Source organism: Thalia democratica, chromosome 2 (genome assembly GCF_965202585.1).
Source record: "Thalia democratica chromosome 2, ktThaDemo2.hap1.1, whole genome shotgun sequence".
In the NCBI taxonomy this organism is placed as follows: domain Eukaryota; kingdom Metazoa; phylum Chordata; class Thaliacea; order Salpida; family Salpidae; genus Thalia; species Thalia democratica.
This window is the reverse complement of record NC_139166.1, coordinates 33,938,060-33,964,956: the sequence shown is the minus strand read 5'-3', so window position 1 is coordinate 33,964,956 and position 26,897 is coordinate 33,938,060. Positions and strand designations below refer to the sequence as shown.

General features: G+C 25.1%; 2 protein-coding genes across 2 annotated transcripts in view; one reads left to right on the top strand and one right to left on the bottom strand.

Moving 5' to 3' along the window:
* Nucleotides 1–22,282, top strand: part of LOC145849935 (uncharacterized) — a 28,978-nt gene extending 6,696 nt beyond the window's left edge. Inside the window, exons 4-16 of the mRNA XM_082955057.1 lie at nt 878–973; nt 1,373–1,476; nt 3,508–3,568; nt 10,968–11,001; nt 11,429–11,529; nt 11,838–11,995; nt 13,164–13,444; nt 14,101–14,248; nt 15,253–15,406; nt 15,738–15,829; nt 19,118–19,369; nt 20,857–21,158; nt 21,465–22,282. Coding sequence (XP_082811183.1) covers nt 878–973; nt 1,373–1,476; nt 3,508–3,568; nt 10,968–11,001; nt 11,429–11,529; nt 11,838–11,995; nt 13,164–13,444; nt 14,101–14,248; nt 15,253–15,406; nt 15,738–15,829; nt 19,118–19,369; nt 20,857–21,158; nt 21,465–21,628 — 1,947 coding nt within the window. The 3' untranslated portion in view covers nt 21,629–22,282. The remainder of the gene's footprint in view (nt 1–877; nt 974–1,372; nt 1,477–3,507; nt 3,569–10,967; nt 11,002–11,428; nt 11,530–11,837; nt 11,996–13,163; nt 13,445–14,100; nt 14,249–15,252; nt 15,407–15,737; nt 15,830–19,117; nt 19,370–20,856; nt 21,159–21,464) is intronic.
* On the bottom strand, nt 3,974–8,031 carry LOC145830185 (adenosine receptor A3-like). The gene is made up of 3 exons (XM_082938099.1): nt 7,553–8,031; nt 7,002–7,257; nt 3,974–4,674 (listed from the first exon to the last, which is right to left on the bottom strand). Exons 1-3 carry the CDS (start codon nt 8,029–8,031, stop codon nt 4,117–4,119), a joined length of 1,293 nt encoding a protein of 430 aa, XP_082794225.1. The 3' UTR covers nt 3,974–4,116.
* Nucleotides 22,283–26,897: the final 4,615 nt, after the last annotated feature.

Below are 26,897 nucleotides of genomic sequence, written 5' to 3'. Positions count from 1 at the left end.
TACTGATTAAGCCGAACTAAAACTTATGGGTAAATAACTGCAGGCAACAAAAAAGATGTAAACTAAATAGTGATACGGTTTTACAGATAATAAGATAATGTACTATTGTGAAGGAGTTTTTAATGATTTTATATTTGTTATTTAGTTTCTAACTAATAAACACTGACAAGTTAAATTGTGAATTCTACCACTTAAGTATAGAGTCGACATTTTGTGGATTTTAAACAAAAATTAATAGTATTTTAAAACCAGTCAGAAATAGATTATTTTTTTATAATAAACAACAACTAATTATCATGTTAAAAAATATAAACATCTAACTTGGTTTAAATTTTAATGATTGTTATGCATTTTTTATTATTTAAAAATCATTTGCATAATTATTGTTGCGTGCTTGGGACGAAAACATCTAAAACACATCAAAAAAAAAAGCTAAGACAAAATATTTAGTGTTTTGATTTGTTTTTATATATTTTTTAAGTATACGTACTAAAGTAGTTTTGTTAAATTTGTTCTTTCAAATTTTTGTTTATTTGAATTTATAATCTTAAGCCATAAACTCAAGCTAGTTTTTATTAGATTTTTTTTAGCTAAAAGAAACCTTGCATTTCGTCTTTTTAATTTTAAGTGCTAAATCTCATGTTTTTTTAAACATCCTGCAGTGAAGTTACCATAAAAACCTTAACTCTCGAGCTTGTCTATCTTTTACTCAGTAAATGAAAACTAATACTATATAGTCTGTTGGAAACTAATAAAAAAGTATTCTTAAAAGGTCATATTTAGTTTGTCTTTACTTTTTATCTTGTTAGGCTATGGTTATTTTATTTTGATTCTAAAATAGCAGCTCTAGCATAATAGCATAAATATCGTTTTATAGTGTCCAGCTCACAACAAAACTTTTAATAACCTTGTGAAAAATACACAACCGGAATGCCCGGAACAGCTTATAAAATGGTCTTCAAGTCTTAAAAAAGTTAGTTGTAAGGTTTTATTTATAAGGCGTTTTTGTAAACGTTATAAATAAAGTTAAATAATTTTACTGTTTTTTTTTAACGTTTTAATGTTTAGAAAAATTTATATTCAAATTATATTGTAATTAATTTGATACATCAGTTAAAATTTCACTAATATAATTAATTGAGTTATAAAAAATGTCTGTAGTAATAAAAATACTGATTTTGGTTTTATCAGAACAGTTATTTAAAGGCATGTAAAAAAGAGAAATAGTTTTCTAGTTTACTAAATTATTTAGAGTTTTTTAATATATTTTTAAATAACATGTATTATTTATTTAAAAGTTTACAAGTATACAAGTTATGTGTAATATTTTGTTGAGGTCAGCAATAAGTGTGACTTTATTTGTTTGACGCAGGCTTTCCTTGATCACATAACTTATGCTTTAGAAGAAATTCACTATACAGTAGACGATCGTCTGATATTTGATACTATTTCAAATCACATAAAATGTACAAAGAGGTAATGATAAGTGTATTTTTAGTGTATTTTATTTAAAAAAGTATTTTTTATTTAGTGTATGTAGAAGAATAGTTATGTTCTTAGAAAAATTCCCTTTCTACTTTATATATGTTCTGTATTTTAGCTTTTACGTTAAAATTAGAACAAAATTAAAACATCGACTCAATAACCTTATAGTTTTTAAAAGCTAAAGCCACACTTATCAAATAAAAATTCATCTCTAAACATTCCTTTTTTCTAAATTGTCTTAACTATATATCTAAATACTTATGAATATAATTCAAAAAAATTTGCTACTAGAACAGCTGCTTCAATAATTAGACCGTTTCTTTAGCAAGTTACAAAACACTTGTATACTTTCAATTAATAAACCAATTCATTAGTTTTTTATGAAAGATATCTTCTTATCTAATTAGTAATTATAAACTATACAGTATCTAATAGTATAATAAAGTTTTAAAAAGTTATAAATTAGCACCATTAAAACTGTTTTACGGAATTATTAACACTATCTATTAGTTTAAAAGTTTTTAGGACTGTTTTAGTTCAATAATAATGATCTACAAAATACTAAATTGATCACCATTTAAACCCTATAAGTTTAAATGTTTGACTCTGTAGAAAACTATTACTAATTTAGCACAGGGAACCAGTAAATCCGTTAAATTGAAAACAAAGAAAGATTGTTAATTATTTTATTGTTTGTAGATAATTTATTATAAGTTAGTCTTTTTCTTCATTTATACTACGCTATCACTTTTTTTACCGTTAAAATGATTAAAAATGAACACTGAGATATAAGTAATCACAGTTGATACTTTAAAATTCTAATAGAAGACGACAAATAAAAAAGCCAAAAAAAATTTGTTAAGAAATTTATTTCCTCCTACAGCTTTCGAGCATTCGTTTTTAACTCTTTTAAGTATAACCTTTAAAAAATTAAAAAACAATTTGTATGAAAGGTATCTTTGAATTTATTATAAAAAATATACCAGAAATAATGTTTTTTTTTACTTTGGTAATAATGAATTATATGGCTAAATGATACTTACTTAAAAACAGCAGCAAAAATATGAAAATTTTTCAGTAAAAATGTTTGCAAATGCATTATTGTCAAAATTTCAGTACAAATACTAGAAAATTTATAAAACTTTGAATAAATTTGAAAGTTAGATTGTCTTAGTTTGAAAAGATTATTAAGATTTTGTTTTCTTTCTAAGTAAGCATTTGGCTTTATAGCCCAGCACTCTGTGATCTAGGACTCTAGTAGTTGAATGTTAAATATGTCTATAGCAGTTACATAAAATTTCAATTTCAGACAACTCAAATTCTTACAATATTTTCAAACGGCCATATCTATTAAATTAGTTTAAAGTTGAACAAAAATGTGCTCAAAATTTCAACCAAATTGATTGACTATGTTGTTTTATTTTTTATAACCTAATTGGGTGCCGACCAACAAGGGTTAGAGAAAATGTCAATGTAAATCGGTCTATAACTAGGGATCTTAGTCTAAAATTTAAAGTTTTGAGTACGAACTCTGTATAGAACTACTTATACGTCAACTAAAGTCATTATTCGTAAGAAAATGTGAATCTTTAGAAAAAGTATTTCGTCAAAACTAATTAAAGCATCATAAGAGTGATAGGTAAGTAAGTTATGAAATTATGTTATGCGATTAGAGCAAGAGAACCTTACATATGAGCCAAAAATAATAATTAAGATTATTCTTAATTACCAAAGTTTTAATTTGGTTAAAATACTTTTCTGACTAAACTTAAATAAATACAATTAACAAGTACTCGAATTGGATAATTTATCTTCATTTGAATAATTATGTACTAAATAGAGTAGGAGTTGAAAGTTTAATATACACTGATTTTAACATCATTTAGTATGTTTCAGGTAACATTTTTTTGTTTCATGAGTTTTTTTAGTGTAATTTTTAGATAATATTATTTAATAACTTACATTAATTTATTAAAAGAAATTGAATTAATTTTTAATTTAATACAATTTATCTTTTAACAGAAACAACAACAATTTAGTTAGCAGTAACTACCGAGGACATTGGAAAGAAGAGAGCGACAAGGTTTGTTAATTTAGTTTAAATTATAAATAAATAACTACAACAAAAAATATATGGTCTCGAAAAAAACACAGGGTTGCCACTTTACCTGGAATCCTGGAAAAACCTGGAATTTTGAGCAAAAACCTGTAATTTTAACAATTTTCACATTTTCAATAGTAAAACTTTGATTTGACTTAAAAAATCTATCATATAAATAAAAAAAAATTGTTATCAACAAATTTTTTTTTATCCAAAAACATATTTAAAGTAGCTTTACAGTATCTTTTCAATGTTTTTATACTATTTAATACAGTTTCTTACCTCAAACTTTATTTTAAACTTAAAATAGACCTAAAAATGTGTACTTTTAAAAACCTGAAAGAAATTTGGAAAACCTGGAAAAAAAATTGAAAAAATGAGTGGCAATCCTGAAAACAGTGTTACTATTTTTTATAATCTTTTTCTAATTTTCTATAATAAGACGTTGACAAAGAGGTACGTACTGTAACTACTAAGTATAATTAATTTAGTTTGACAGAGCTGTTTTTTAATTCATTTGGTAATATTATTTACAACTCATCTAGTGTACACTCATTGGATTTTTGCAGAGCTTTGTTTCTGTTAGTGTTTGTTTGTGTCGAGTTACTCGATTCATCAAAATTGTTTCTGTTTTTCTCGTTCTTCTTGTTGTTCGTATCTGCTGCGGAATAAAACCCTGGTATCCAATGAAGTCTGACTTGAAAGGAAGAAAATCTTCTTCGATAAGTTGCGCTTTGCGAACCTCGATTCATGTTTTCATTATTACAACAGCTTGTCAGCTCTTGTAGCATCTTTTTAAGCTTCTTGCTCATTTCTGGTATTCGACAGAAATAAAATATGGGGTTGAGTATTGAGTTGAACGTTGACATGACAACCAGCCCTCTCATTACAAAGTGCAAGTTTCTCTCATTGTGGCTGAAGCTGACAATGCAGCATATTGCAAGTGGTCCTGTGGTGAATAGGAAACCGCATAAGACTATTATCATTGTTCTTACCATCTTCAATTCTCTGCTCTTCAGTTTTGTTCCTCCACCATTGTGCAAGTTGCTTTTGTTGACTTTATTCAGTTCTGAACTGTGTGCATGTACCTGAAAATAATGTTAATTCATAAAATATTAACAAATTGTTAAAGGAATTAGTGATCAATTTAAATTTTTGTTACTAAAATCTATAATCTTAAGTAAGCGAGTTTAACAAATTTGTTTGAATAAAATTAGCAATCTAACCTAGTTAAAAAAACAAAAACTCACTTTAGATAACAATTTTGATTTATTAGTTTTAGATAGCTAACTGTACAACAGAATTCTATTTGAATAAGAGCTGATGAGGTTTTTTTTATAAAGTAAATATCTCTTGCTCAGTATTTTTATTTCAAGTAATTGAGACGGTTATTTTCAATGGTTTCAAGCCATTTTTATTTATCTGAGTTACTGCTTAAAATTTAATTTTTGTTGTTCGTTTTTATGACTTAGCCCATGTTTATACAATACTAAAGTTTAGTAAGTGAACTTTGTTTAATCATACATAAATCGAAATAGAACACTATAACAAACTAAATATTGCATAGACATACAATGCAGTAATAGAGTAAGTAAAATGCATGCAGATTGGATACATTTCTGTTTGTGTTACAGAAAATAAAGTGTTTATATACATGTATTGCCGTATAACATATCTAGGAGGTAGATAACTTAGCGCTGTCTACCTTTTAACATAAAGTTGATAAAGGAAGCATTGCATTGAATACTTGAGTTTACTAATAACAAATAGTCTTTTTTTACGTGAATGTTGCTTTAGTTAATAAATATTTACCTTGATATTCTCTGTAATTTTTAAACTTAGATTACAATTAAATCGTAAAGTTTAGGTTCTTTTGCTACAAAAAAATTACTTTGTTAACACTTCAACTATTAAATACAGCATTTTTAAGATTTTGAATATGTTATAAATTAAGAAAAAAAGTATATCACAATTTATTATAAAAAGTTATATTGACTAAATAAGTTTTAATACAATTTCTATTGGTGTATTTATTAAAGTAATGTTTGTAAGTTGTTACTATTACATGTTGCTTGCTTTTTCAAAAAGGCAGCAAAACTTTATTTAAGAAAACTTTGAATATTTATAAAAGTCCTAGTATGAAAATAAATGGAATATATCTAAATACTTCAAATAAATAATTTGAAAGAATTACATTTGTTTTATTTATTCTGATAAATTGTATCAACGCTTACTTAATTTATTTTCCACACAAAGTCGCTAGAGCACAATATAAATAGTTTATGTTAGTCACAGATTATTTGATTGTTTTTAGTTTTTAAAAATGAATATTAAATTTACACAAGTATAATATTTTTTTATTAAGCTAGGTTCTACTAATTTTGATAAGTTTTATTTGTTAAAAAAACAATCAAACCTGTTAAGGAGTTATTTATTAGAATAGATTAAATAACAAAGTTGTATACTGCACCTGTTAAACGTAAAATAACAATGTATCGAGGACTTTTCAATATAATAACTTATAAACTTCATGTAGTCATAGACGTTCTTGTTATTATTGATTAAGTATTTATTTTATTTTAAGTCGATTAAATGTTTATGAAGTTAAGAAATTTTAAATTATAAATTGAATACATACTTTTTAAAACTAAAAAAAAGCCTGCGTGCATTGTATTAATATAATATATATTTACTAAAATTTAAATTCCCTAAAATTTGAAGTTAAAAATTTTGGAAGTATTTGATAAGCATACATAAAAATGAAATGAATACACCTTAAATGGGTCCTGTACAATAAAGCAGTTAAACTTATACAATTACAGTTATTTTAGTAGGAAAATATCTTTCATTACTAAAAATTGTGTTTTTATACGTTGCTGTTTTTTCTACCTAGATTACTTAAGTTTAGTTAAGTATTTTAATTTTGGCTTGTATTAAGTTTTATAATTACTTGAATTTTATTTTAGTGATTAATTTTTTAACTTTAAAGAGGATTATGTTCTTTTTTTTCAAAGTAATAGAGATTAGTCAATTAAAACTACCTATATAAGTTTGAAACATTAAAGTTTATTTAAGAGAAAACTTAAAACCATGTTATGAATATTACGAACAATCAGGTGCTTAAAGGTGTATAAGTTCACGTTTATACTATTGTTTGATTGGTGTTTACCTAAAAAATTAGGTTTTGAAACATTAAGAGCTTAATTAAACTAGTTTTATAGTTCCTTGATCAAAATACCTGACTTAAGAAAAGTTATTGAATTTTACTACTTTTATTTGCTCTTGTTTTACATAACTCAAAAAAAGGAAACGAGAGATAAACAATAACATAAGTCAAAATTTGAATAAGCGTTTTGAAACTCGAAATTCTAAACATATTTTTACTCCTTATCAAAAAATATAAAAACAAACAAACTTTGATGAAAATGTGAAAATAGATAATTATTGATAGGATGAGCAGTACAAGTAGGCACAATCCTCCCATTAAAACGTAACCAGTTGTAAAAGGTGTCATCATTTGCGAGCATTTTGATCCTATGCAGTACCTCTCAGTTTGATCTTGGTTGTAAATTGTACAGTCGCATTCGTCAATGCAGCTCCATCCAAACGCAGGAACAACGACAAATACGAAGAGAGGTACAATGAACGCGCATGATATTGCTATCTTCAGTCTGTTGGACGTTTATTTTGTCATTTGCGATACACAAAAACTTGAAAAAACATCAAAACGTGATAGAATTTAAATTGTTTTATATATATCAAGCTGTACAAAAAAAGAATTACTGTTAAGACAAAACTTACTTGTTGGTAATAGATACTCTTGCATGTACATGTTTAAATAATTGCTTATTAAAAAAAAGCAGTTCCATTTTGTTCATTTTGTGTAAAACTTAGTTTGTTAATGCATTCTAGTTACCACTTTTATACTAAATTAAATTTACATACACATGTGAAAACTTCTTAAACCTGTTTCTAGTGACTATCTGTTTATATTCACTGTGACGAATGACGTAAAAGTAACGGTCCAAAGCGACCAAAAAAACACCGAGTACACTTGTGGATGTGAAAGAAGCCAGCAGTCCATAAGTTATTAAACTGTCCATAAGTGTTACTGATTGCATAACCAGGGTAGATAGTGTCCCAATCCAAAATACGACTATCCCTACGGAAGTGTCTGCAACTGCAAGTTGACAAATTAACCAGTTAAGAGCACGGAATCTTCGCGATGGAAACCTGATAAGAACTGTGATAATAAGCAAGTTACCAGTTATTATGAAAAACGAAGTTAACGCTGTTACTACAAAGCCCCAAGATTCGTTGTTCAGGCATATATCTGTTCTGTTTCCAAAAATGTATTTTTTTGTCGAGTTATTAGGTATCAAATGTAGTAGGCTTACACCTGTTAGATTTTCCAATTGTAAAACCCTCGATCTATTTCCTTCCATTTTATTTTTAGGAAACTACTGGATCTTTTTTATAAATAGGTATTTGTCTTAAAAGGAATGAGTAGGAAAAATTAGTTTAACTTTTAAATAAGATATACTACTAATTTCAAATGTCTCAAGTTTTAAAACAAGATTGTTTAGTATAAAAATAAAATGTTTACGTGTAGGTAAACATATAGATTCATATTTTTAACTAAACACTAATAAACAAAACAAAAAAGAAACCAAAAATTACACAACATTATTTTCTTGATTCTATTAAATTAATGCGTACAACAGAAATATTGTTACAGAAATTTGTTTTATTTTTTAAATATAAAAGTACTTTAAATACAGAAAATCTTTGTTACATCTTCTAAAGAGTAGTTAACTAATATTTTTTTATCAATTTAAATTTACAAGTATTTAGTGCTAAATTTTTGATAGTAATTGCTTCAATATGAAAAAAAAAACTATTTTTATAAACGTATCACTCGTAAAACATCGTAAAAAATCAAGTTATACTCAGAATGTTTTAAATTAATTCTTCCAAGCTGCTTTACCTATCTCTCATAGGCTTTTTTTACTTTTTAAACAAAATATTTCATGAAAAGCTTACTCTTAATATTTGTATCATTATTAATTTATCAACCACGCAAATGCATTCAGTACAACTGATAACAGTTTATGACCTCAATCGCTATCAGCTAATCATTTATCTGTCTTTAAAAAAACGCTAGCATTGCTTTTAAATATGAAAGAAAAGCAATTTTTTGCTTTAAAGACAGTATTAAGTTTGTGGCTAACAAATAGAGCCCACGTATAATATGAGTATGAAATTCACTTAATTTGAGACTACTAGTGTATAACTATAGGATGTAAATAAGTGTTTTATTTGTTTAATTTAGATTATTCAAAAACTGCTTTAGTCTTTTTAATTTGCTAAACATAAATTAAAGTTTAGATATCCATAAAACCAATAAGATATACTTTTCAATCAACTATTTACCAAGCAAACTAATTTCTGTTGAAAGAGCTCGTCAGTTCTTTAAATAAATATTTCTGAAAAAACGTAAAATTCATGGAAAAAAATTGTTAATTGAGCAATTAGTCATTACTTGAAACAAAATAGAAAAATTTAAAAACAAATCAAAACAAGTGTTAATCTTCAGACAAAAGCTTACAGTCTAACTAAACATAAAGTCTCAATAAAGTTGAATACAGACGAGCTCTTTGAGCAAAACTTAGTTTGATGAATAATTTTTTTTAAATGAAATATATTTATTCTTCTATAAAATTGAATTTTGTTTTTTCTGATCAAATCTATAATAAATCCAATTAGTATAGAATACAGCGTTTATAAAAATACTTTAGTTATTTTTTACTCTCATTGTATTAAGTTATTAAACAATTGTTTGATATATTAATTACCGGAAAAAATGTTCTTTCTTAATAAGCTTAATTTTTTATAAACGAAATAGATTATTCTTAAACGCACTAAAATAAAAAAAAACTGTATTAAGAAATTTTTATGTATAAGATAAACTACTGAAAATTTTCATTACGTAAATCACTTAAAACTTTACTTAGATGCAGAAACATTATTACATGAAAATTAATATAGTGTTTACAGCTGGTATTATTTACAAATTTATTTATTTTTCATCTACAAATTTATTTATTTTTGACTAAAAATATAATATGTTATAATATACAATTTTAATTTTAATTTAAAAAAATTCTCAAGCATTTTTATGACTTTTCAATATCTCAAATGTAATTCTCTTAGATACTTTTCAAAAAGTTAAGTCGTAGAAACAGCTTATGGAAATCAAAAATATAAGTATTGTGTTAGATCACTGAAATGTTCCATCTATATTAAGAGTGACTGAAATCTTCTGTTTTTAGTGTTTTTCGTTGTAATATTTATCAATTATAAGTAAGGCTTGCAATAAAATGAATAAATATACTAAATAAATCATGGAAAAGCACAATACCTAAAACTCATAAAATTTGTAATTTCAATGAAACATCAAAACACAAAAGACGTATAAAGTTTAAATGATTTTAAACTAAATTTGCTTTTACTGAACACACTTGATTTTTGAACATTAATGTGTACACCATAGTTAATAAGCACATGAGTTGTACATAAAAATATTTTTATTACTTTTTAGTAAGACCTTCAAAAGAGTTACAATTAAACTCAGATCATAAAACTTGCTTAGAAATATTTTTAACATAACAATTTTTTATCTTAAACACATATTAAGCTATAGTAAAAACAAATGAAAAAAAGTGTCTAGACTTGTGATACTTTTAGTTTTCATTCAAACTGTTAAATATGCATAAAGACTGACTGGTAAAAGCCACAAAAACCGCAAACTGTTAAAGCTTACTAAAAATATTATAAAGCATGATTTGACCAGCTATCACAAACAAGTTAAACACAATCACTTCGTCATTATTACGTAACAATATACCTACATAATTACTTGTGAATTTTTTATGCGAGTTACATATTACTGTGAATCAAATTCGTCTTTTGAAAACTTTAACAAAAAGTAGTCTATCAAAGCGACAAAACCTAAGGAAGTGTTATAAGTTGTTGAAAATAAAAAAAATATTTTGTTTTTGAGTAGTTTACTAACTTCTTTGATTAATCTGACTGCTTGTACAACAACTGTTACGTCATAATTTGTCTTATTATATTTTTATTGTATTTTTAACCCTCTAAAAACTAGTTTATTATGCTTAGTTAAAAATTTTGAACTAAAAAGTAGGTATCTATCATAGATTTATTTACTTTTAAAGTTTCTTAATGACTTTGTCAATTACCATTTTGTTACTAAAATAACTGATTGTTTAAATGTTTTGAACACTTGTAGAATCTAAATCTTAATTAGTCTAATAAAAATATATAGTTAATTTCCATCGTTTAACAAGTACTTTTTTAGTTTGAGGAAGAAGACAATCCAGTAAATGAAAATTGTAAGTTTCTTTTTTATTTATTAAAAAATAAGTTACTCAGAAATATTTTTATAAATATTTTATAGAAATATTTCTAGTTAAAATTCTTAAACTTTTTTATAAATTAAGAATATAAACTTAAATAAGGTTTGACAATTTTCTCTAAAAAATCATACAACTGTTATTTTATAAACAAAACATTTTAGTTCAGATTAGTAAAAGAAGTGTTCTTACAGCTTTAAGTTATACATTAATTCTCGGTGAGTTAATTCACTAAGTAATAACATAACTAAAATAGACTCTAAAAATAAATGAAATTTTGTAAGTATAATAAGTTTTATCAAACTATTTTTTATTTTCCATATCTTAGATAATGGCAAAATCAAAATTTTCAAATTAAAAATATTATGAGCGTTCAAAGCTTGTTTAGTATTAAGTAATTTTGCAGGTGGATTAAAACAAATGCTTGATGAAAAAATTCCTGTTGAAAAATTTCAAGACAATTTTAGTGTTAACGATTTGAAAAAACAAGTAAAAACTTGGTTTCTGGTAAGTATATTAGTTATTTTCTTATTTTTGTTAGGTATCGTCAGTATATTTTATTGAAACTTAATAACTTTAAACTTCCAGTTATGTTATTTGGTAATTTTATGAGTTGTTAAGCTTTGTTTTAATTAGTTATTTAAAAAAGTTATTAGTTGATATAAAATACCCTAAGTTGAAGTATTATACAAAACTAAAGTTGTTTTAAAGTTTATTTGTAGTATGTTATTCATAAAAAAAAAGAATACACTAAAGTAATTTTAATTAAAATCTAATAAGATTACTAAGAAAAAATAAACACGTATACTTTTCAGAACAAATACACTCGTGAATATTATGGTGGAAATAATTTTATATCCTGCCGAGTACTGATGCAAGATTTTGAAAACGATACAAATGTATTTTACTTTACTCTCGATCAGTTTATTGACGTTTTTCATCACATGGAAACAGTTCATATTTACCGATACAAGTTAGTTGTTTTTACTAAGTTTTACATTTATTATAATTTAGAGATCGTTACTCCAACCTATTTATCAATTGTTCGTTTTTTTTATCATCTTTGTAATAAAGTATTAAAAATATAGCGCAACTCAAGTAACTTTTTACAATCATACATTTGCTTTAATGAAATATATATAGCTTGTTTTCACGAACTAACTAAACTTCATGTTGATAATAAAGATAAATGTACTATTTGGTATAAGCTGTAGCCAGTGATCCATATCAAAGTTTAGAATATAATAAAATATTACTTTTGTTGAAATTTATCATATATTTATGTTTTAACATTTGTGCTATTGTACAAATATAACAAACAAACATGTTTGTTTAAAAAACTTCAAACAATTTTTTTAAAGTTTTTTGAAAATATAATATCTTACTGTCAGTTTTTTATTAATTGCACAACAAGTAGTGATATTTCATAAGTTAAAGTAAAGCTTGTTTAGATGCAAAGGTGGAAACTTATTTAGCCTTGTTTACACGATCTAGATTATTTTTAATTCTAGCTACTTATGGCCTAAAAGAGCTCATATTTTTTGAATATTTTATAATACTAAAAAAGTAGAGGAAGTATCAAGAAGAAACATTTTACTTCATAGAATTCAAAGTTTTATTCTTTTCTTATTTTTTATTTATTTTGTGTTTTTGTCCCTTATGCCTTCGTTTATAGAATTGGGAAAGTTTATTGATAAAAACAGTAATTTTTTATAAAGTTTACATTATGGCTAGTTAGCTAACTGTTACGAACGAAGAAAATAGCTTATTATAAAGTTCGATAAAAAGTATTAGGTTTTTTATGTAGTTTTCATTTAAAATGTTTTGAAATATCATGACTCAGGATATAATTTTCTTGAAAAAAAAGCTCTTTATGTTTATAAACTTTTTAAAATAGTTAAAGTTAACTATTGAAATAAATATAATTATAATAAACTGATCAAGCAGGGACGACATCACTTACTTTGGAAACTATTAATTTTGTATGATAGTTTATTTGCATCAATAATATTTGCTGTTTGAAGTACTGCTTTACATGTTATAAGCTAACTAAAATATATATTCAACTAGCACACAATTTAGACCAAAAAAGATCCAGAACTTTTGAGTAATAAAAAGATAACTATCTATTTAAATTTTAGAGGAAATGGAGATTGGGGTACTAACGCGTATGTTAAGAAGGATTTTGTTCCAACTTACGTACAACCAGTCCAAACTTTGCAAACTTTTTCTAGTACTTCAAAGTACTCAGAAGTTGCACAAAACCCACACAAGACTGCTCCATCAGAAAATGCAAGGAAAACTTACCACAATTCAGCTCAACCTACAATTAAAGCTTCCTCTTTTGCTGACAAAAGCTACAAGAATGCTGTATCTTCTGGTGTCAACAATCCTTCATACACCTACATACCAAACAGTCCTAGTTTGTTTTTAGAATGTTGTCAGACCTTTCATTATACTTAAGTAACATGAAAGTTAATTTAGTTTTCAGATATCATTTGCAACTTAGTATAAATAAATAAAAGTTACTCATTTTATTTTAATTCAACCAAACGTTTTGATAGATAATAAATGTCCTTTTTAAGTGATATGAAAGTGATAAGTATTATTTAATGTGTATTTTAGTTGTTATATACAAAGTTGCAAATTATCTGAAAACTAATAAAAACCTTCTTACAATAATACATTAAAAGTAAATGCAGTTATACTATTAAGAAAAATGTAAAATTATATATTAAATATAGTCTTTTTAATTTATGTTATTTTGAGTATTCTCCTTGTTTTGTCTAACTTGGTATTATATATTTATGATTTAATGCAGTTAAATAACGTTGCATTCAAATTTTCTTCTTAAATAATAGATGAATCACAGTTTTTACTAATAAAAAAAAAATTGAAATTGTTATTTGTGATACTAATAGTAATATTACAAGTATATAAAATCTAAAGAAAAATAAAAACCTTAGCTCTTAACAGTGTTGTAAATATTAAGATAGTTTTATTCTCTTAAAATTTTTAATCAAAGCATCTAATTGTGTTACTAATGTTTTGAATACGCCTTATTGCTATTATTTACAGAATTGCTTGTAATAAGAAACGGAGGAACTTCAGCGAATGCGCAGGAATTTTCAGATATGCAGCTTCTCAATTTTGACCCCAGTTTAAAGCCTACAAATTCAGAAAATCTCAAACCGATTATCATTGATGGTGGTAATGTAGCTTGCAAGTTTGTATAAAGTTATGAAGTGTACTTTGATAGTTTTTAATACTTTATACTTATATGTTTTAATTTTTACTTCAATAAGTAGGTAGAATAAAAAACCAATTTAAGGCTCTAATATAAGTGAGTGTAAGCTACTATGGTTGTTATTTGAACTATAGCTATTTTTGTTTAATATCTAAGCTAGTTAAAGATTCACTTAAAATAGTAAATCTTTTTGAAAAAATGTTATTGTTTTTGATAACTAAGTTCTTAAAATTTTTTAAATTCTTTTTAGTAATGCACTTTATGTAGGTACGTTGTGTAAATAGTTACTGTATTAATTAAACTAGCCTTATTTATAAGTATATAAGTTTTGTAGTTAGATATGTAAGAGTAATAAAGAGTAGTTAGTAAACATGCCAAATCAAGCCCAAAAAATAGTTTGAAATATATTATCCAAAACTCTTAATGATGCTCTTTATAAAGTTAAACTGTACATTTATTATTAATTGATAACTTTTTGTAGTTTAAGTTTAAAAAAAAAAATTAGTTTTTTTTTCCACGGAGTGCAGTGATATTTTTAAGGCAACTTGGAAATATGTTCACCAGTTGTGTATAACTGCCGGTCTTGTACCTTGTGATTAAACATTCGCAATTGTAATTGATTTTTTAAATGATCTCATAGTATTTTTCAATTTTCAGTCAATTTTTTTTGTTTAAAGGTTTTGAGTGCTTATAATTATTATCTTAAAAATTTAGGTCTCAGAGAACGTTTGAGGAGATATATTTTTAGTTGACTTAAAAATACTTTAATATCTTATTTTATAAGAAAAAAATTAACCTGACATATCTAAAGCATTAAATTAAGTTTATATTTTCCATAAAATAAGACTTACATATTAACTTTTAGTCTAAGAGTCAATGATTAATTTTCTATAAAAAATACTTTGACCCAACGTAGCCTTAAGTTATTCATTTAGTTTTTAATTTGTTTTAAGTTATTCATCATTGAATTTTATTAATTGCAGTCATGGTAAAAAGGATCGTAGTTATTCGTGCCGAGGTATCGCAATAATGGTCAGATTTTTTCATGATTTAGGACACCACCAGATTTATGTGGTTGTATCAGGTACCAGATACAACTTTTCAGGATCAAATAATCCGCCTACTAGAGATGAAAATGTACCTTGTTAATTATTGATCTAAAAGCAAAAAATAAATATTAGTTAAAAATATTTGGCTGCTATATTTCCAATTTGGATGCTTTAAAATTAAAGTGATCTATGAATAACTATAGCAATAAATAAATAAACTGAATTATTATAGTTGAAATAAAAAGCGTTTGTAAAGTTTTGTGCCAATTAATGTAATTTTTTTGTTTAAAAATATTTGCTCGTTATGGCTAAATGTTTGAAACAGTTGATTAAAATATCATAATATAAAAAAAGAATCTATAACTTTTGGATTAGTTTTGTACTCCTTTGAAATAAAAAAATATTAAAAAATATTTCAGGGAGTTTTGAGGCGTTTGGAAGATATGGGGCTTTTATTTCAATCTCCGACTAGTGAAGTCAATTCCCATCAAGTTTGTTCTTATGACGATCGGTTAGTTTTTACATGTATTGCTGTTGAAGTTTTAAATATTTAACTTCAATATAATAAGTTTATAGTACTTTAATGAAAGTATGTTATAAAAAAGACAAAATTTTGGCTTAGCTTTTCTTTCATTTTTTGTTTTTACATACTTCTTACTATGTCTTCTTTAGAAAAACAAAATTAAGTTCACGAAACAAAAATATTTTACATGCAGACAATTAGTAGCACAGAATAGAAATAAATTAAGTTATTTGATTTTTTCAGTATAAAATTTAAGTTTTTAAAACTTTTACTGGCTAATTTCGGTTTTATAGACATTATCTGTAAAAGATTAAACTGAAACTTTGTTATTAAATTTTGACTTTAAGTTATCAAAAAATTTAAGATTTTAAACTAAACAAATTAGAAATAAATAAAAGTGCTTAAACGAAATTACAACAATTAATTGTCTGTAAGACGGTTAGTATAGTTGTGTTTTTATTTAATGTTGATTGCAGTCTATTTACTTGTTTACTTTCAAAAAATTCGAATCTGAACGATATATTTTGATTTTATAAGTGTGAGTGATATTAGCATTTGCAACTTTAAATTACTATATTTTTTTGGGGTTGCCAATTTACCTGGAAAAAACCTGGAATTTTACAAGTTGAGCAAAACAAAACCTGGAATTTTAACAATTTTCACATGTTCAGTAGTAAAATTTCGATTTGACTCAAAAAATCTATCATATAAATAAATAAAAATGTGTCATCATCAAAAAATGATTTTATTAAAAAAAATATTAAAAGTAGTTTTATAGTATCTTTTCAATGTTTTTATACTTATTAACACAGTTTCTTACCTTAAACTTAACTTTTAACTAAAAATAGACACAAAAATAAATCTTGATGAAATTTGGAAATTCTTGAAAATTTTTTGAAAAAACGAGTGGCAACCCTGTTTTTAATTTTAGTATTCAAATATACTGAAAGCTTTTCGAAATGTATTTCCAATTTTTTGTCACAAGTTAAATCAAATGTAAAAAAGTTTGGAAGAATGTTAAACTTTATATGACGTAATAATACCATATTAAAAAAAGTCAAGCTATCCAAACTGAAGTTAAGAACTAAAGTAAATTAATACATTGTCAGTAGAGCTATATAAACTTATTAGACAATATATTAGTAGGTCTTAAATATTTTTTTTCTTTAAGTTCACATTTTTCTGAAAAATTTATGAAGTTATTGAAGTCCAGAAACGTTAATAGATTTTGAATGGTAAAATCATTTAATAAGTACATTCTTTGACCTAAGATAAATTATTAAACAAATTTTTTAAGACTGCACAAGCACCTTCTTTTAATTAAGTGTACAAATATTTTACAGCGTGTGATTTTTTTTTCCAAACTATGACAATGAAAAAAGTTATTTGTGTTTAACTAAAAATATTGGGATTGCTTCTAATCTAACCAAATTATTTAAAAATGTACAATTGTTAATAACCTTAATTCTCGATAAATAATAGTTGTTTGCACAATTGACGTTATTAATCAGATTTTTTGCTATCGAAGATCTTTTTGTCGCATTTATAAAAGCTTTCGTCTTATTATTAGTCTTATCTTTCATAAAGTTTTATATAAATTTTGGTATTTGTTTATTCACTTTCGTTTAAAGATGCCTAGATGTTTTGCCAACATAATTTCCTTCGCAGAAGCAACTAAATTTGTAAATAATACAACTTTTATTTAGGTAGGATATTAATTCTTTGAGTTCCAATATCTTACCTTGATAAAAGTTGTGTTATTGTAGGTAGGATTAATAACATCGATTGTGCAAACAACTAGAATTTATCGAGATTTAAGGATTTTAACAATTGTACAAATTTAATTAATTTGATTAGATTAGAAGCAATCTCAATATTTTTAAATAAACTTGAGATATGATAGCAGAAAGAGTTTGACTATAAGGTTTCTTTATTTATTTTAAAGTGTCTTTTGTTATTTTATTTACTTAAAAGTGTCATCGTTTGTTTTAACCATTATGTTTTGTAATTTAAAAAATTGTTTTTGTTGATTGTTTTTTTACAGCAATCTGACTAATCACTTAAGTAAATTTCTAAAGTTTATTGTTTTTAATTAAAAAAAAAACATTGTTTTATTTCAATAGTCTGCAGTAAGTTTCTGAGAGTTTCAGTGAAAATATATTTAATCTTTATGAAAAAACATTGAATGGTAATTTTATAGGTAAAAAAACTGTAATGATAAAAAAGTTACATGTGTACTAAATGCTTAGTTTTTTATAGACATATTGTAACAAGTAGTTGAACTATTTTATGGTTTATTATAATTGATCTTTTTTACTTTTGAAAAAAGAACCTTTTTTTAGTTAACTGTTATAACAATTTTATTCGGTTTTTCTTTTTTTTTTAGATAGAGAACAAGAATAAATTCTTTACATATTTATATTCTCCTAAAAGTTATATAACCAATATGTAGTTAAAAATAAAATAATGCTACGAAAACAAATGATATTATTTAGAAAATTTTAAGTTTGTAATATGAAATTAAAACAACTTTAACCATGAGTCGGCTAACTGCGGTATATAAATAAAAATCTGCAGTCTGCTATGTCTTCAATAGCATAAACAAAATTGTGCTCTTAACTAGCTACCAGTAGTACTTATTTTATGATAATTTTATATTTAAAAGTGTTATTTAGCATATCTTTTATACAAAAGTTTTAATTTCTAACAAATCTGGCCCGTTATTTAGTTTATTTTGTAAAATCTGACCCGTTACATTATAAATTTTATAAACGATGAAAAAAAGAAAGTTGTTCGAACACGTAGTTATATCGGTTTGACTTTTATTTTATCTCGACAATTTTTTTTCTGCCTAGCTACATTAAACTACTAAGTTTTAGTTTAAATTTACTTAAAAGTAAAACATTAAAAATCGGTCATTTGTAAAAAAGCTTGACTTGTACCAACATAAACCAAATTATTATTATTTTAATACCAGCATAGCCTTATGCTTGTTTAACTATTTGTTACAAGGTAAAACAAAATCAAGATTTATAAAAGGCCAAAATAAGCGCATAATTTATATACAATGAATTTTTTTTTATGTTTCTTCTATTGTCGGAAGGAATTTTGTTGTACCTTAATACCACTTGCAACTTAACATAAAAATATTTTTCATTTTCAAAGAAAAAATTAAAAAAAGGTATTTAAATAAAAAATAGATTTGTGTTAATTTGCAAATGGTACTTGAATTATTTATACTTATATTTTAGTAATAATTTATATATTTTTTTACAGTTATATGGTGTCGATTGCACAGAACAACGGAGGGGTGATAATTTCAAACGATCGTTTCGATGATTTGTCAGCTGACAAACATCTGCATGGAAAGTATGTTAGAATCGGGTTTGCATATGCTGATGACACAATCTTGCTCCATCAGGACTTCAGCAGAGATGGTAGGAAAAGTGTAAGTCAGTTGTTGGCATTAAGTGAAAGAGAAAAAGAAGAACTTAAGACTCAAAATCAATACACTCCTAATAAGAAAGCGTGAGTTTGTGTTTTAAAAGAGTATTGGTAGCTGTTGAAAATGTCAGGATAACTCCTAATTGCCAACATATGGTCAATGGGTTCGAACTTTTTTTTAATCGGTAATAGTCTTTTATAACTATTCAAGTAGAAGACAGTTTTTATACTTATGTTTAGTAACTATATTTTCTCTCTTTATGCCTTGAACAGAAGACTAAATAATATAAAAAATATTTTACTGAACTATCTTGTTAATAATTTTTTCTTCAATTTTTTGCTTAGCACAAGTGTAAAGTGACTTAAATGTTTTATACTTATGTAAATTTTAAAAGTTACTTTTATATTCCACGAAATAGTATACTAATAACAAATTGAAAATCATAAATTAGGGTTTTTAACAGTATATGAAGATTAATTTTTACTTTCTTTTATAATACATTTTAGTTTAAACATGTTTAAGCTATTTTAACTTTTCTAGGCAAATTTTGTATTGTTTTTAGTTGTTATCTCTTTTTGAAAAAAAAGCTAAAACATATACATATTAATATGTTTTACTTAAATTAGCTCAACTTTAATTACTTTTATAAATTTTGTGTTGAAGCAAACCAAAGTAATTACAAATACGTTTGTAAAACTTTTGTTGTATTTATTTTTAATTAAGCCCTCTGTACTGATTAACTAGCAAAGTTTTCACTTCTATTAATGTTTAATTAAAACCCTGTCCAAATAATTTATTAACCGTTTAAATGATTATCTTTATCACAAAAATGCGTGAGTTTAGCTTGCAAGAAGTTGCAAAAAACTGTTTACACTGAAATTTGTTTTCAAGGTTTCTACCACTTTACCTGGAAACCTTGAAAAACCTGGAATTCGACAATTTAGCTTAAAAAAACCTGGGTAACCCTGGAGTTTGAGAAAATTTGAAAAAAAAAACTGGAAAAACCAGGAGTTTTAACAATTTTAACATGTTAAGTCGTAAAATTTCGACTTGACTCTAAAAATCTATCATATAGACAAAAATTTTTTGTGATCATCAAAAAATTTTTTATTAAAAAACGCATTTAAAATTGCTTTAGAATATCATTTCTATATTTTTATACTATTTAACACAGCTTCTTACCTTAAACTTAACTTTAAACTAAAAATAGACCCAAGAATGTGTACTTTTAAAAACCTGGAAGAAATTTGGAAAACCTGGAAAAAATTTGGAAATAACGAGTGGCAACCCTGAGTAAAAAAATATAACTATAGATCATGTGGAAAATTTTGAAATCAAAGCAAAAAGTAACTTTTATGATCAAATAAAAATTCAAAACTATTTATATAAACGTGAAAATTTTTTTCTTTAAATTCTATAATTTTATTACTATTACTTTTAATAAAAGTAGTTTATTTTGAATTCTAGAGTTATTGAACAAGAAAACTTCAGCAGCTTCGATTATTTCAACTAAAAAGTTTAAAATTCTAAGTAACTACTGTTCAAACTTAAATTTTTGATAATTTTCAAGGCCACCAAGCAGCCAACAAGTAGACCCAATTTCTATTGTTTACAACTACAAAGATAATGATGAAAATAAGTTTGACCTTCGAAGCATGCCGCATCTCAAACAGTCCATGCAGAAGATGTCACTTCAAGAACAGAACAACTCGAAACCAGGTTCTCCAAGTGTCAAGAAAAAGCTTAACTATCCCCCAGGTCTCCAACATAGCAAGAATGTGAATAAATCAGTAGATCTTTCTCAACCTCCTCCATTGTCAACCAATAAAGTTTCCCCCGGTCCGAGTTTTCCTCGACTTACTAATCAAACAAGTAAGCTGATTCGCAAATTGTTTTATTATTTGTATACAACATTTATTTATGAATCTTTAAAAATAATTTAAACTAATAATGAAGCTATTTTTAAAAATAAGATTGAAAAGTTTTAAACGTAATAAAGTGCTGATAGTTAATATAAATTATTATCTTAAAATTATATATTTTTTAATCAATGCAAACTTTTCAGTAAAAAATTTAAATATTATTTCAAGAAAAATATAGAATCTAAACGATATATTTTTAATTATTTTAGTTATGTAAATACCTACTGTGACTTCAAAATTTACATACAATTTTCAGAGTCTGAGTTAGCTCTTGCAAATTTACGCCACAAAGCTTTTGTTACTCTAGAAAAAATATTTCCCAATAAATGGAAAGAAATAGAACAGTTAATAGACGAATTCCCCAACGAACTTGAAAATAACCAATTTCTCGTTAACCAAATGCTCGACTTGGAAAGCTGAAAACTCTTCATCTGTTTTTTTCGATAGAGTTTATTTTTTTGTTTGTAAAGTTTAATTACAAACTTAAATGTATATTTAAAAATTAAATTCAAGAGATTAGTTTTGATCTCGTCGTTCAAGTTTTAAACGCACAAAAAATTATTCTTTTCTTTTAAACTTTAGCTATGTATAAGTAAGTTTTCAATCTAAAATTTGACAAAAATCTTGAGTCTTTTTTTTTATTCCCGTTTTGTGCCAAATGAAATAGTTTTTATTAATTATTCTCAACTGCATCGTAGAAAGGTTTTTGATATCAAGAAAATACAGCTAAGTAAAAATTAAAAAAGAATATTTGCCGTATAAACTAGTTTTTATAGTTTATTTTGATAAATAGGTTGATTATTAAATGATTGCTTATATGAAAAAACGGTCAAAGTTTTAGCCAAATTTTTATTATTTTGATATGCAACAAACAGGTTTTTCACTTTTTGAAGCGAAGCTGCCAATTAGTTTGCTTCAGCCTTAGTTTTAAGTTTGTTTTTAACTTTTTCTAGTTAATTAATATAGAATTTAAAATTCTTTTCTTTAGCTTGTTTTCTTGATATACCTACTAAAACTTTAAACGCCTTTGTTTTTTCGTTGTACCAATAAAAAATTATTTCGTCTTGTTTTTAAGCAATATCATAAGTATATATTTTACTTAACACAGGGTTGCCACTTTACCTGGAAAAACCTGGAATTCGACAATTTAGGCAAAAATAATCAGGGTTTGAGAATTTTAGAAAAAACCCTGGAAAAACCTGGAATTTTTGATAATTTTAACATTTTCAGTAGTAAAATTTCGATTTGACACTAAAAATCTATCTATAAATAAGATTTTTTCTTCATCATCAAAAATTTTTTTTATTAAAAAACACATTTAAAGTAACTTAACAGTATCTTTTTAATGTTTTTATACTATTTAAAACAGTTTTTTATATCAAAATTAACTTAAAATAGACCCAAAAATGTGTACCTTAAAAAACCTGGAAGAAATTTGAAAAATTTTGAAAAAACGAGTGGCAACCCTGTAAACGGTAAATGTTAATAAGTCTTTCAATAAAAAAAAGTTAATGTATATGTATACATGTATTAGTGAACTACCGAATCCAAGATACGGATAAGGTCTTTTTTGCCAAGATCTAGATTCGGCCGCATCTTAATTTCAATAATAGATCCGGTTTGGACCGGATTCTAGCTAAAATCCTGTCAGATCCGTATCCAATTAATTGAAACAAGCAATAGTACTTTTTCATTGGAAAATTTTTTCAAGTTAGTAAACATCAAACTTAAAACAAAACGTTCTCTTAAAAGTCATGAGATTACCATCAAGTATAAACAAACTCCAAATATTTTATGAAGTCATAGTTGATGTATATTGTAGGTTTAATTATGTTTTCAAGTAATATCTGTTTTAATTGCTTAAGAAAATAGAAAAACGCATAGGAAAGTTTTTGACTTTATATTTATTTAAACATGCTTCAATAACAGGGTTGCCTTGCCACATAGTCAGGAAAAACGAAAAAAAAAAAAGACAAAAGTCCGGAAAAAATGGGGGTCTAAAAAATAGTCAGGAAATTTGATATAAACATTCTCTTATTGAGAAAGTTTTTTATCACTATAAAATGTATTTTGCTTGTGTTATTTTCTAAAAAAAGTTGCTATCATAATTCATATTTTTTCAGGGTCTAATTGAGTTTTCGGAATAAATCAAAATCTCTTATGATCTCCTGTGTGTTATTTATTGGGAACGGGTCAAATATGCGCGAAAGGACGCTTTTGCACTTTGGGTCATTTTTAACCAAGAGTAAAAATAATAAATGAAAGAAAACAAATAAAAAATATTACCGATCGAGGGTTAGGGGTAATAGTAATAAAAAAAAACCTTATAATAATCAAGAAAATAACAAACATCATTAAAAAAATAATAAATTAGCGATCGAAGGTAATGGGTGATAATAAAGAAAAATTATAGTTAATAAAGAAAAAAATCAAACCGTACATATTAGACTCCTACCCGTATTTATTATTTGGTAGAGAATGTGTTTAAGTTGTTTAACTACTGTACAAAAAACTAAAATTTACAGGTTTTTTAACTTAGACTAATCAGTAATTATTGTTGTTTTTCTCTTTTCAGCAAGTAGCTATTGTTTTAACCTTTATAAAAGTAAGATTGAAAACTTTACATGTAAACTTTACGTGGTTATGTATTTTTGAATCGGTTTTGATTAAGAAAATCAATGAAATTATTTTCAGCTTAATAAGTGGCAACCCTACAATAAAAATTCTTAATCGATCGATTTATAGTAATTTTATAATTGATACTAATTTTTTTTTTTTTTGCAAAAAGATAACGACACTTCAGCCAAAATTGGGATCTTCAGGTCCGAAAAGTAAAAATAAATGATGACGATGGATAACTGAATAAACAGTGTAAAACACTTAATATAACCAATATGCTAATTTAACATTATTGTTAAGGTAAATAAAAATCATGAATAATTAAAGTTCTTTGTACTTACAAATATTAATATGTTGTATATAGTTTTAGATACTTAAAGCACAAAAAAAGCTTATAGCAACACAAATCGAAAATGGCATTTAACAAAAATAATTACGGTAAAAACTAATAAACAAAAAACTAAAGTTATTTAAAGTTTAAAATATAACTTTCTAAAGTTCGCGCAGGTGTAAAAAAGTTTTTTATTTAAATTGCGTTTTTTGTCAGCAAGTGCTATTTAAATTTTTTCCAGGTTGTAGGTTTTACAGATCTTACCTATATTATTAATTCTCCAAACTTATGCATATTGTTCCATTTAAGTTTCTAGCTTGTGTTATTGTTTTTTTAATTTCCAAACGTACTTCGAAAGTTCTGTTCCTTTATTTCTTTCATTTTTAATGTCACTAATATGCGCATACCATCTCTTTTTAAATAGGCCTCCCGTAGATCCTATGTACTCCTTAGTTTCGTTTTGTGTAGTGATTGTAATTCTATAACTTTATTTTCTTTACAAACAACTTAATTTGTAGTATTTAAAAACACCAGCATTTATATTTTTGCTCGTGTTTTTGTTATTTTTTTTCATAACTACAGGGTGGAGACTTATCCTGGAATCCTGACATTTCACAATTTAGGCTAAAAATGGTGGAATTTTAAAAAATTAAAAAAAAACCTGTAATTTTAGATAATTTTCACATGTTAAGTAGTAAACTTTCTATTTTAAATTAAAAGCATATCTTATAGATAAGTTATCATCAAAAAAGATTTCTGCTAAAAAACACATTTAAAATAGCTTTAGAGTATTTTTCAAAGTTGTTATACTACTTAACACAATTTTTAACCTTAAACTTATTTTAAATTATTAATAGACCCAAAAACGTGTACTTATCAAAACCTGGAAGAAATTTCTCAAAAACTAGTGGCCACCCTGTAGATAGTTTATTTACAACAGAATAAGTTGTCAACTCCAGTCATTTAATATTTTTGCAATCATCAAAAATTAAGTTCAATAGTTATGTTAGACATGTAAAAATAGCTTTTTAGTTTGTAAATATTATTTTATTTTTTGAATAAATTCGTAAGTTTTTCAAAATAGTTTTTACTTTATAAATCATGTATGTATTTATATTTCAATCATCAAGTTTATAATTGATTATATAGAATAAGTCAATACTTCTTTTGCTGTTTTCGTTAAAATTTTAATGTATTTTACAGAAGATAAGTAAGCCTTCAATGAAAAAATTTTCGTCACACTGAAAAGTCTATTATAAAAGACCAGTGTGAAGTGAAGCAAGTAGAAATATAAAACGAATTGTAAGTTTAATTAAATTTTAACTAACCCTACTATGGAAATTTATCTTAGTTCTTGCACTTGGTTCTTGTTATCAATTTTATTTAACTTTATATTATATATTGCAAATACTAAAAAAATATTTAATTAGCTAGCTTGATAATTATAGATAAAATAATAACAAAATAAAACTAGCAACAAACTTTAACTAGATTACATGGCTATTTATGTTATATATCAACATGATAAAGGCTTAGGAACAATCATATGAGAAATTTTTTTTAATTATTTCAGATGTTATACAGTTTGCAATAGAATAAAATAAAGATAAGATAGTGATACAGTTCGTTAAAGTAGTTTAAATCTGTCAAAAAACACTTTTTTTAACTCAAAATAAATTTACTACTAAAAACGGTCAAAACACGATGTACTTTCAAAAACGTGGAATAAATTTGGCAATTTATCTAATTATTCGTTTAGATGTTGCAGAACTTCGTACATATCAGACCGGATTTGTTCGACGTAGACTTTTGCAAGTTACTCTATGTTTTTAATAAGTAAGTTTATAAAACTACTCATGTCTACAAATAAAGCTTTAACAAAAAGAGCAAAAAGTTCACAAAGTACAATTTTACACTTAAATAAATAAAACACACATAGTTTTATGCGTTATTCAAAGTAAAATAAAATTAAAAATATACAAATTACAATGGAAAAAATTATTTTTACTAATATGCTACTATTACAAAAACTAAGTTATAAAAGAAGAATCTTATAAATTTAATTTTGTGTAAAAGTCGATAAGATGCATGCATTTACTGATTGGTAAAACAAAATACGTTTACCTAACTTTATTTATTTATTAGCTATAAAAAATTGATAGGATAGTGATGGGAAAAATATGGTCCGTGTATTTCACCTTAGTAGAAACTAAGGCGTGCGACGTATTTTTTAGCTGAAAACAGTTAACAGGTAATGTAAGGTAACCTTTTATTAAAAAATGTAATGTTAATTTTATTTATCGACTCAAAATAAAACTTGGCGTATATACATTTAAAATGTATATATTGCTTAATTTTCAAAACTATGCGTCTTGCCGATATGTTTTTATATGAGCGACCTGTACCTTATATTGTAAGTCTAGCCTATCGACTATTTAGGTATTAAAATAATGAAATATATAAATCGAAGCTTAATTTAACATTTAACTCTTATAAGATCTGGCCCGATCTTAATTTGTAAAACAGATCCGAATCTTAATTGTGAGAAACAGGTAAACCAATATTATTTAAATAAGGTCTTGACGTGTATAAAATATTGTAAATAATTCTATTTTTTTAAACTTTTCAACTTACAATTTTATAAATTACTATTTCTAGCTCCATGTTTGGCTGTTTTAATTTTAGTCTGTTTACTACATTTTTACTTGCAATTTTTATTTTTTTAATTAATATGAAAAA